We start from the raw sequence: 12,697 nt of genomic DNA, 5'->3' as shown, positions 1-12,697 counted from the left end.
TTGAGAGAGGGAAGCTTCACTTTCATCACTGATAGGTAAAATGGCTAAAGAGACTTAACTTTTCTCTTAAAAAAGGATATTGTGCCATCAAGGCTGGGCAGAGCTGACTATTTGGCATAAAAACACAGTGCATCATAATAAAATCGTTTAAAACAGAATCTGTGAAAAAAAGAGAAAGAAAACAGTCAATTAAGCCTCTGCAAACAGCTTGGGAGTGTCAAGGATGAGTTTTCTTTCACCTGAACTATGTTATTAGCCCTCTGCAGATAATAAAGTGGTCTTTTGGCACTTTCTTTGTAGGCATTAGGTACAGAAAAGGGTAATGGACAAATATGAGCTAAAATAATAATATTTTAGTCTTGTCTGCATGAATTTTATTGCATTAATTTTATTGCTAACAGGCATTTGCCAGTGTCAAAGAGAAATCTGGCACAGCAAAAAGCCCCACATCTGTGCCAAAGTGAAATATTTGGATATACTTCTCTACAAGTGTGGAGTTCTATGCAAGGAAGAATTAGGCCTTTCACACCTGGGTACCTAAAAAGAGCTGTAGCAATTGGCTTTAGCAGTTACAATATCAGGCAGCACACTTAGTATATCCTACACAGAAAAAGGCAAATAATTTCATTCTTTGCTGATTTCCTAACATTGAGTAGAATGCTTAAAAGAGGTAAAGGGACAGTCAAATTTCTGGGTTTATTTTGATTCACAGGTATCACAGCTGCTATATTTACATTAAAATGTATATGAACAATATGACTGACATTTTCTCTGGCAAAACCCAGCACGCTATTTTTTCTGCCAAAATGACCTGTTGGTAGTGCTGGTGTAAATCCCAGTTTGACTTATCTTGTATTTGTTACAACAAGAAGGATTTATAAAGCCTGGCTGCAGAGACCAGAATGAGTTTGGCAGGCTTATATGGAATCACTGAGAAACAGTGAACACAATACCCCAGGGTATTATTTCTACAGTGCAACTTCTGAGATAACCGAAACATTTACAAACATTGTAAGAAATGACAGAAGAAATATGAAGACAACTGTGCAATATAATATTACATCATTGCTTCCACTTCCTGTATGAAAGTATCTCTCAGTTGACAAAACTCACCTCTGGAAGGGCATCACTTATTCAATGTAATACCCAGGGCAAATTGGTTTTTAAATACTCTTAAATTAAAGGAATGCGTAAACAAAAAATTCAGTTTTCCAGCATTCTGTGATCCTATATCCTAAAACTAACTTTTTGAATTATGACACATTATATTGCATTGGGATACAGGTTCAATCTTGTCACTAGATGTTTTGACAAAAAGTTTCAAAATATCTTTTAAATAATTTGTTTTGAAAAATATATAATACATGCATACTGCACATGGCAAACTTGTGATTATATGGCTGCAAGCCTGAAGAAGAATACTCTGCTTGAAATTCTAGTAAACAGGTATCTATGAAAAGGATCCCTTTTATTTCTGTCTTTAAAGTAGTGGAAACATACACTTTAAAAGGATTTCTGCAATTTTTCACTAATTCCACCATTTATGGACCACTATACAGGTTTCTCCAATACTATGAGATCAATAACAGATTAACTGGATTTAAGAACACTTTTGAATACATACTTAGCAGACATCTATAGTACAAAAAGAACTTGCAAAAGCAATGTTTCGTCATTTAATATACAAGTCTATGCATTACTTTATGAGAATTATGAGGATTTTTTGTGTCTGACTCTTCAAAAATTAAAGTACTCACTAAAATGTAAGTCTTCAAATATCTATATCTCTAGATATAAATTCTCTCTTCTCTTTACACAAATGAAAAGCAGCCCATTAAGTGAAGATGCAGCAACCTGCATTCTTGGGACTCAGCCCATGCTGTGCCAAGTTCTCCTTTGAGTAAAAGTTCTTTTTTCCCTGCATATGGGAAAATATCACAGACACAAAATTTAAATTGTGATACTTTAAATGTGATGTGCAGATTTGAGAATACTTACACTGGCACAATGTAATGTCTGGAGTTATCAAGCTATTTCACAGTATTAAAGTGACCTCCAGAACAAGGAATACCATTACTAATGGGGTGCTCTGTCCAGGCCGTATGGTTGTGCCTAATTAAAGTCATAAGTGCTGGTCTGGCACCTTGGAGGATTTTGTTGTTCTACTATGACATTTAAGTACAAACACAATAGAGCAGGCTTGGAAAAGTGGATTGCTGTTTTTAATTCTGGATTTCCTTAATTCTCTTGGGGTTGTTTCAGAGCAGCAGACAGTTCTTCTGGGAAAAAAACACCACTATAGGGGCTTTTCAAAGCAGTGTTCCCACAGCAAATCCATCTTATAGGATAATAATAAAACAGATTCTGCCATGTAAATACCCGTTGCTTCATTTAAAGTTGCTTCAAGGCGCATAGTTTCTAGAAAGTGCTCCAAAATTTTCTCTGGGGTTCCTGACATCACAATGTACCTGAGGGAGGGAAAGGAGCAGTTAGCATCTCATAGCCAAAAGATCTAATCAAGAAATAACTGTGTACCAGCAAGAAGATCAGGACTGCTGTGCTGCTGTGTGCCAAACACCTGCTCTGACCAGAATCTGTGTGCTTAGGCCAAAACCCCTCATAATCTTTACTGGCTTCCCCCCGTAAACATTAACAGTAACATTCTCCACCCTGCCCAGGGATGAGAGACAGCCCCCTCCCCACACAAAGTACTTCAGTATAACACCACCACAATCACACCACAATCAGCAGATCTGCAATGGTCCAAACTCAGAGAAGTACAGGCAGAAATGCTCCTCCACTGAGAATAACTATCGCAGTAACAACAACAACTCGCAGTCATTAAAGGGTTTAACAGGGTCACTATGAGCCTGAAATAAGAACTAGTGTGTATCAGTGTCAGAGCAAGGAAATCATTTCCTTCAGCATCCCTGACACAGGTTGGTCTGGGAAGGTGGGGGCAGATAATGAAATACTGTATCTTCAAATTTGTGCAATACCTTGCACAGCTGAAGTAAGTGTTTCAAGTCAATAAACTGAGAATTGTACCATTTCCTGGAATTAGTTTAGTGAGGTGAGAGAACTAGTGCAACAGCCAGGTTTTTCTGCTTCATGCAAAAACACTGGCAAGATTTTAAGTACCAGCAGAATATCATATGATATTGGAAAACTTGTCCTGTCATCTTTTTTTCTCTTTTCTCACAGATCAGATTTTTTTGCATTTCCCTCCATTCTTTCAATCTTTGCATCTTTTTTTTCTTTCCTTTTTTTTTTTTTTTTTTGGAATTCAACTGATAAAGTATGAAACTTAAAAAAATAAAAGAAAAAAAAAGAAAGAAAAAAACCCTGAGAAGTGAAGATACTCTGCTCCTGCTGAGAAATAAGTGGTGGAGCTGAGCTCCTGGGAGCTCCTCCTCACTTTGAGCACTGACCGTCACAGTTCTTTTACCTGCCAACCTCTTTGGAAGAACTGTATTGATGTCCCAAGAACACAAACACTTGTTAAGCCAGTGCACATTCTCACAGAGATACTAACCAAGTATCTAAGTGAGTGAAGCAGAGAAATCACAGGTTGCTGTACTCTGAATATGAAAGTGAAAATGAACAGTGAAGTGACTTGCAGGGCTGCTGAATTCATGCTGCATGAGTGTGATCACCCATAAAGAGTTAGATCTTGGGAGTGATAACTTCAGAGCCAGTCCTCCCAAGCGAAACTGTCACTGTTTGAAAGCACAGCTCAGGGAGCTGTGTAGGAGCTCTGTCTCCTCCACAGAGGAGGCAGTGGAATCCAAACTGTAACCAAAAGGATTTATGTGTTCCCAAAATGAAGTTTCCCCCAAGGCCAAGATGAGAAAATTAGTTCTTTCCTGAGAAGAGGTGCCTGATAAGTTCCTCTTTTGGGCAGTCATTTTCAAAAGTACTGAACACTCAACTAACACATTCCAGTAACACATTCTGGAAATCAAGAAACATTGGTAATTTTGGTTTGGTCTCTCAAACACAAATGTAGCCACTTACTCTACTAAGAAAAGAAATGTCATCCTCAAACCCAGTGAACTCACTTTGAAGACTTGAAACATAAAGACACTGCCAACACAGTCTTAGCAAAGTAATCCAACTGGTGAAAAGCAGACAGTGAACCCTCAGGGTAACTCCCTTTTTTGGGTAACTTACGTCTATTGGTCATAGTTATGGTCCCAGCAAAAGCTCCCTTGCTGGCACATTTATAGTACCCAAAACCTGACCAAATGAGTAAAATACTTACAGAAATTAAATTCTGATCTTTACCTGAAAATATTCCTGGTATGTAAGGCCTAATTTAACCATTTACCATAAATATCTCTGGCTATTTTTATCAAATTTTGAAAAAGAAGATGTTAAATAATACAAGTTACGCTGGTGCGAAGAGTTCACAAGGAAGGCAGTGTTTCAAAATGTTCAAATGGATCTTTCACTTTTGGAAGCATGAAAAATGCGTCAGACCCAAGAAAATGGATTTAAACCTATGACCAAGATACTGTGCATTGCAGTTGCTGATGCAAATCCACTGGCTATGGTCAAGTTCCCCTCATTTGGGCAAAGAAAAACTTCTGTAAGAGTACATGGTTACCTGGTAGCATAGACTGTTTTTCTAAATGTTTTAATAGATAAGTGAAAAATGAAATAGAAGTTCCTGAAAAATGTGAAATGTGTATATAAAATGCAAGGAATGGCTTATGCAACCTTCACAGATCTTTACAAATCTTTGCATTTAGTCATGCAGATGAAATAAGTATATGAAATCCCAGATGAGATAAAAACTGTACCCAAAGTATTGCACAATACATTGGCTCTTTTTTGAGAGAAAGTGAGGTTCAGGGTAACAGATTCAAAACTTGTTGAAATTGTTTGAATGCTTCTGAAGAAAATTGTGTATCCATTTGCAAATAACACATTTACAAACCTTTAGGGGTTTTACCGAGGTTCAGAATGATAATAGCCTCACTCTACTCTTATCACAGTAGTATCCAAACAGAATTGTACTTTTTCCCTTTCAGTAAGAAAGGAAAATATAGTTAATATTGTTATTACAGTGCTAAACTATTCTGTAAGATAAGCTCTGTGACTGTCATTGCATGATATCTTTGTATTGTATCTAAATTGTGCATAGCAAACTCTTCTTAGCATCTAGAGCTCAAAATACAAAATTAAAATATCTGTACTTAACAATAAAACAATGTATTTTCCTCACATCTTTTACACAGTAACTCAGATTATTTCTTGAGGTAAGTATTTACACTGAGATCTTCAGGGAATTATTGTGTAAAGACATAGAGCGGGTGTGCTGCTAGAAATGGATCTATTATTGAGTAAGGGGCATGTGCTGATGACTAAAAAAAGAAAACCTTTATATGCACTGCAGTCTTCCACCGAAAGGGAATATGCTATTGTTTGGATAATAGCACCATTTAGAAAGGTTAATAATTGTCTGACATTTGCACTACTGAATGAAAACATACTTGTGCTGCGGCTGTGAATTTCCTTGATTAGAAATTCTGTTTCCTGCTGGGATCTTCTCCAACACCAAGACATCTTGGTCATGTTCTTTGAGTCTTACTGTATTTGCTTCCACATCCTGCAAGACAAGTTACTTTTAATAAATGTGACTGCACTTGATTTGCCTGATTAGTTACTCTAACAAACTGCATGACTTTCAAACACAAAATACTTGTGTTGGTTCTTTCCCTCTGTATTTATCTGTCTTTACTCTGTTTTTCTCACGGGCAGAATCAAGAAGGTAGCACTGACACCAAGGCAAGAAGAAGAGAATTGTGGGAGAGACTAGAGCAAGGACTACATTAAAAATCTCTATTTTATGGAGATGTCAAACTGAAAAAAAAAAAAGTTTGCTGGAAAACAGTCTCTCCACAACTTGCCGTATGTAATGTAATCTCTATCCCCACTTACATGCAAACACTATTTTTGGCAATCTTTTCTCTAAAATAAAATAATAATAAAAAAAGAAAATAGCATTTAAGAATAGAAAGTCTTAGCTCAGTAAACTGTTCCTTTTCTATTACCAGCTCACTCAGAGTAGAAAAAGAAAAAAGTTAAGTATAATGTGCATTCAAAAACACAGGTAAAAATTCGTAAGACCATGGACTTGGATCTTCTTTGAATCATAAACCAAAGCTTAATGAGTTGTAAGTCTCCACAGCTAACCCAACCTTACTCCCAAAGGGATCCTCATTCCCTTTCGTACAGTAACCACAAGTCATTTTTCTAGAGGAGTACCCTTTCTGGACCGGTTTTATTGCTGCAGCACTGGGCATATATAGGTTCAAATACAGGACGATGCTAGTTTTGACTTCCTCTACTATGAATGACCACAAAATAGCCTGAATTTACAGAATTACAGTTGGACTTTGGAACACATTTACCCCAAAATGATTAACTGTAAAATTAGTCTGGGAATATCTTTCTAGAGTTCTCTGATGAAGACATCTGATTCTTGCCACTTGATTCTGCCTTGAAACTCTTGAATTTAATGTACCTGACACTGACCTATGTAGGAAAAGGGGTGATCTTGTTTTTTTCAATATTTGGACAGAAAATCACAAAGAAATCCTGAGCAGCATGAGTAAAAACTGAGCAGGGCAAATGCTAGATTATAGAATGTGAGAGACAAAAGATTCCCTTAGGTCGTATTTTCATGTCTGATCTGGGAGCTGAGAGAGGAAAGGTGATGAACATATTTTTATGTGACCTTCTAGACTGTCTCATCTCTGTTCCACAATTAGGCATACCACAAACAAGGTTATTAATATTAATATATTCATAGAAATGACAGCCTCTAGAAAAACTTGCAAGTTCTGATATGGCACTGAGGGCAGCTCTTCCCACTCTTACCCTCAGGATCCTGTTGAAGTCTTCCTTATCTACTCTCAAGAAGTGGCAGTTGTCTTCCCGCAGAACAATGGATGCTGCTCTGGGAGCATCATTCACAAGTGCTAACTTGCCAAAATCATCTCCTTCATGTAGAGTACATACCACACCCTGCACAGAGCAAAACATTTACATGCAGAAACCCATCATTACTCTGGATTCTATTGAAAGTCCTTGTACAAACACTGGACTTCACAATCAAACACCAAAATAAATCTATTTGGCAGGATATCAACAGCCAAAATAATGACTAGGAAACAATACTTGATAGCTGGTTGTTACTATTACTAAAGAGAGGCAAGAACAGAAAAGAATCAGCTTGTTCTCTGAAATTGCATGCAGCTTAAAGGACTCTTCTCAGACTGCTGAAGACAGAAAGTTGTTGACTATTTTGTTTTTTATTTATAGAGGCCCTAAAAAATAAAATCAGGTTTGCAGAATTAACATAGAGCAACACATCTCCAGCTGCTGTACATCAGCAGCACTCTGTTTCCTCCAATTCACAGTAACAGAGGATCTGGCCCACTCAGTGATGTAAAAAGCATGGCTAAATATGTGTTACTTAGGAACAGACTTATCACTGGGGCCCTTGTGCTAGATTTTGGTGAAATGCTTTGTTTTCAAATGGAGGATTCTCAGTTATTGAATGAGAAATCAACAAGGAGTAGGGTTGAAGACTCAAGGGATTCCTGTGTACCAAGATCTCCTTTTTTTGCCTTGAAAAATCTCTCTCATAAACAGGAAATTTAATAAAGATGCTTTTTGGTCTATGGCTTAACTAAAATGAATAGCTGGCATAAATTTGGAAGAGCTTCAACCAACCTGAGAACCACCAGTCACAAAGCAGTACTTTTGTCAGATGTGCATGAGAATAGTTAGTCATCCAAATGCACGACAACATAGTGGCAAAGGGATGCGGCAAAACCCCCAAGAGAGAGGTCTGGCAATCCACCAAATTCCAGCAAATTACTTTGTCCTAAAGATACTGATGTAACTCTGATGGATTATAGTCAGAAACTGTGTAATATATCCCAAAATTATAGAGCAATCTACTGAAAGTATAATCAGTGAAACCACTGGATCATTTCTTAATAAAATTACAATCTATTTGTTTTGTCAGACAAATTATCAAAAGCAATTTCACTCTAAATTAAACTGTATTCCCTCAAAGTTTACTCTTACAATTTCAATAATAACAATCATACAAAATAGCTTCTGGAAAAAATACCTTGCCATAAATGACTACGTTTACTGATCCCTTTAGGATAATGTACCAAGAAGTACCTTCTTCTCCCTGATTAAATACTACAAGAGAGAAAAGATTTTATGGTTAGAATATAGTTATTCAAAATATAAATGGGCCAGATTCTTCACCCCATAAAATTCAAGGGAACTCTACAGTCATATAAATGTCTACCTTATAAAAGGGCATACTATGATTTTAAAAGCAATTGCCTTCAGAATTTTGAAAAACAATTCATAACCATATAGTTATTTTATTACACTGATGTGAAAGTTGCTTTTCTTTTCTATGACAGCTCCAACAACTCATTTATCAATATGTCAGGTTATCAATTACTAATTACCACACAAGTTGGATCCCACTAGTAGCACCACGTTCTAACCCAGTTCTCTAGTGACCGTGAATTTAATATTCATTTGCTAAAATGTCTCAGTATTAACATGTCTGAGTAATCTACCATTTTAAATCCTTTATTTTGTGCAGGAATATTTTTTTAAATACAGGATTATATTAAAATACATTTTAAATAGAGATTGGTCAAACCAAAAATTCTAGATAAAAACACACCCAAATTGTAAGTGATATATACTCTTAACGAAGGATACGGAATTAATTTTGGTATTGTCCCTGCATTTGGCAACAGACTAAGCTAACACTTATTACCCTAGGTTTTAAACGTGAAGTGACAATCAAGTTTGAAGAATGCATCCAAGTTTTGCTCTTGTCATTTAAACATTAGGAATTCAAATATTCATAGCACAGGTGAGAAAGAGATCTGACAGGATTTCATTTACTTACAGACTGTTCCTGCTTTGGGATGTGACTCAAAAATGAGAACACCTGCTAATTCCCGTTTTACCTTTAAATAGAAAGAGAAATTATAGTTATTATATGTATCTCATTCCTCCTGGTGATGAGGTCACATAATATAGCCCCATTGTACTTTCCTTCTCTCTGCATCACTGATCAGTCATTGGTCTGCTTCACTTGATCTCCTACTGATTGGCTTTACAGAGCTACATTTCCTGGCTCCAAATGGCTCAGACAAGGACATCTTTAAGATATAGGTCTCTACACCTTTCTTTGTACACACACATGTGAAGTGACCATCAATGATTAACAAGACGGGAAGTTTCAAATGGTAACAATTAATCTGTTACAGAAGATAGCTAGCGATTGTCAATTACTCCATGGAAGTATTCCTGTTCTCTCCTGGGGAATCTGGTTCGCACTGACCTAAGTCTGTGCTTCTGCTGTGTCAAGCTGTGAGGCACAGCCATCTGGACTTGCTGAGTCTCCTCTCTGCCTGACAGCTTCCCAGGCAAAGCATCCAGCTCAGTACCTCTTCCAGGAACTGGAGAACGTGACGCTGCCCCCGGTGTCAGCCGGCTCCTTGCTGGGGTTGTTTTGCCCTTGATGTGATTAGCTCGGGCTCACTGGGCAGTTGTCTCCAGTGAGACACTGCTTCCAACTGCTTTTTGTCACTGTAAACACTGTGTTACTGCCACAAAATAGCAGTAGCACTAGGAATCTTGTATGATCCTGAGTTCTTCTGTGTTTTATGTTTCTCTTCATACAAGCACAAGTCTCCAAAAACTTAGGGGCCTATTTCCCAGCAGCAGGATTCACTTATTTGGAAAATGTCAGCTGGTGACAAGATATTTTTCAGAGGTACTACCATGTAACTTAATCATGCTAAATACAGATCAAAAGCTGGCCTCAACATCTATTTACTAGTAGTATTTTCACAGCAATGTCTCGTTTGTTTAAATTTTAAAAAAATTAGGCCACGAAGAAAAACTTGGGAAGGAACTTTCAAATTTTGGACACAATCCAAATGAGAATCTGATGGCTGCATCTCCTAAGATGGGTGGTAAAATCTGGGCACTGATGTACTTAAAGGCACCCACCCAACCTTGGTGCTCAGGCACCAAGTTCAAACATATCACATCAGCCACCTCTCCTAGAACTCCTTCCTGACAATCAGGGGAAAGCACTCCCTTTTTGAAGCCTGGAGAAAAAGAGAGATAAATGGAGGTTTCTTAAAGTACACTGACCAGTGAACACACTCAGAGGCCTGTGATTTCTGTAACACTTAGCTCACCAAATTCCTTTATAACTTCTGCTCAAAGGAAATTATACTTTCATAAGGCCAGGAAATACAACCCCATTAGCACTGTTCTACACGTAGCAGAGAGCATTCCTATCCATTGATGTCCTCAGATGTCTTCTCAGTTGATTCAGTCATTGGCCTTTGCTGTGAATGAATCCACTTGATGAAGCCCCAGGTTTGACTTGTTTTTAACACCTTGTTATATAATTGTTCTTAATTTGTACATTAACTTCACAGGCTTCTATAGCAGGAATTAGTTCACCACCATGAGACTTGAGCTTTATCCGTTTTACTTTCTACTGCTCGTGGCATATCAAGAAAACTTATTGCTTTAGGAATTATGCCTTACTTAAAATAAATTAAATATTCACTTTCCTTTCAAGTTGATTGGTCATTAATCTTCTGGTTCATGGAAGCAATGCTATCTGTTGTTCCTCTGAAGATTTCCTCTAAGCTAGTCTTAGTTTCTCTCTTCTTCTTTAGTTCATGATGCACGTAATAAGCTGGCAATTCCATATTCTTACTAAAAACATGGAATCATCTGTACTTCAAAATGCCAAGTATTTTTTGCAGTTTGTATCACTTTCCATACTTGTTCCATATGGTACTTCTTGTGGTATCTGACCTCAAGTCTGATTTTCTTCTGAGCTGAAAATATTCTGTGTTTCAAATTTTTTTTGTTCTGGGTTATGTCCCCAGTATAGAGAATTTTCTCCACTCCGTCTCAATATCTGTCTATCCTGGGTAGTTTCTTTTGTTTAACTTGTAAAGGGTCATTTCTGGATCTTACAGTAGTCTTTCTTTAGTTACTCTTTTCTCTACATTCCAGGGATTTTTAAGGCTTTTGGATGTCTGTTCCCATGTTGAGGAATACATCTAGTGCAGGTAACTCCGCAGGTACCTTGGTTTGCAAGCTGCAGTTTGTCTGCAGACTGAACTCTGTGTGGGAGCCCAGAGAGACAAGAGGCCATGGACTGCCAGCCCTCTTCACAGCAAAGAGCACAAGTGGCACCAGCCAGGCGAATGGACACTGGGAGACACAGCAGGAGCACAGGACACAGGAAGTAGGGTGAGACTTGTGAATGCTTGGATGGTGAGGGGATAAAAGCCCAGGGGTTTCTTCATTTGTGATCCCTCCTCGGAGGCACCAGCTTGAGCTGTTTCTGCGTTACTACACTGGGAATAAATTGCTTTATGGAGCAAGACATACAAGGCTCTGCTATGGCAAACCTGGGTTGGAAGCAGCGAGGAAACCTAGTCTAGCTGTGTGAGTGGGGCATGTGCAGGAGTCCAGCAGGACCTGCCAGGTCACTGGAGCTGCCCCTGTGAAGGGGCTCCAGCCCCAGCAGTGACAGCCTCTGGTGCTGAGAGTGTGACTGCTAGAGTCTCACAAATGGTCAAACTGGGAAGTTTCCTTAACAACAATGTAATTCAGATACCAACTCTGACTGCCTATTCTTTTTTGAAAAACATAGTTCAGGTTTTTATATGTTTGCATGGAGTACTATCTTTCCGTAATGCAGCTTCATAATTAGCTGCATCTGTCCAAGCTAACTGAGAATGACTGAAAATAACAAGAGATTCTGAAGAAGGTATTGTCAAATATGGATCTACTTTCTGACTGGTTTCCTTTTTCTGAAAGCATTCACAACTTATTGCTACCAAGTAAAGTGCTATTTAGCTTGTTTCAGTTGTCTGCACAGTGTATGGTGAGACTTTAAATAGATGCATTCTCCTGTCCATTCCATTTATCCTTGGTTCTCTGTGCTGTTCTTGACCACTTCAGGGAGAAAGTGTCTGATGAGCTTTCTTTCACTCAATGACCAAACTCCAACCAGCAAGCACTGCACAGTGCACTTCTCTCCACAGTGCAATTCCTCCTCCTAACTCGTTCAAGCCAAGACTCCTTACAGAAATCAATTCTGCAAAATTCAGTCGTACCAGCACCTTCATTTACACATGGACGGGGACCCAGACAGCAGCACCTGTGCCACGTGAGGGGTTGTGCAGAAATACTTGAAGAGAATTATATCTGATATCAAATAGAGAACCTACACCTGTACAGTGCTTGGATGATTCTCACAGATGGAATAAATTCTTTGCATGGAAAGTATAAATGAAAATGGTTACCGGCTCTCCAACTTTAATAAAGTCAGAAGTAAAACCAGAAGTAAAAATTGAGCCTCCTTTTATGTGATGAGTTATAATTTTTAAAATTACTTACTGTGGTAGAAAGGTGAGATAAGGCCTTAATGTGGAGAAGTTCTTCATATATAAATTCTAAGTCATCTACAGTTCTCTGGCCAGGGCTATAGAGAGAAGATAAAAGGAAAAACTAAATGCAATAAATGCCCAAAATAAATACTTCACAGAAAGACAAAACAACACAAAATGATGCTGAACTGTCTAGTGAAGTG

General features: G+C 38.0%; 1 protein-coding gene across 9 annotated transcripts in view; it reads right to left on the bottom strand.

Annotated features, from left to right (window-relative positions):
- The window catches only part of RAPGEF4 (Rap guanine nucleotide exchange factor 4), a 150,886-nt gene that overhangs the window by 33,691 nt on the left and 104,498 nt on the right, over positions 1 to 12,697 (bottom strand). For all 9 annotated transcript variants that reach the window (XR_005257603.1, XM_038142848.1, XM_038142849.1 and 6 more), the window contains 7 exons: positions 12,505 to 12,589; positions 8,966 to 9,026; positions 8,153 to 8,229; positions 6,889 to 7,035; positions 5,499 to 5,614; positions 2,380 to 2,468; positions 81 to 159 (listed from right to left, as the gene is read on the bottom strand). Coding sequence is in view for 8 of the 9 variants with exons in the window: in XM_038142848.1 (XP_037998776.1) it covers positions 81 to 159; positions 2,380 to 2,468; positions 5,499 to 5,614; positions 6,889 to 7,035; positions 8,153 to 8,229; positions 8,966 to 9,026; positions 12,505 to 12,589 (654 nt within the window). In the remaining variant the exon portion in view is untranslated. The remainder of the gene's footprint in view (positions 1 to 80; positions 160 to 2,379; positions 2,469 to 5,498; positions 5,615 to 6,888; positions 7,036 to 8,152; positions 8,230 to 8,965; positions 9,027 to 12,504; positions 12,590 to 12,697) is intronic.

Source organism: Motacilla alba, chromosome 7 (assembly GCF_015832195.1).
Source record: "Motacilla alba alba isolate MOTALB_02 chromosome 7, Motacilla_alba_V1.0_pri, whole genome shotgun sequence".
Classification (NCBI taxonomy): domain Eukaryota; kingdom Metazoa; phylum Chordata; class Aves; order Passeriformes; family Motacillidae; genus Motacilla; species Motacilla alba.
The sequence above is the reverse complement of the archived record's forward strand: the minus strand, read 5'-3'. Positions and strand labels throughout refer to the sequence as shown.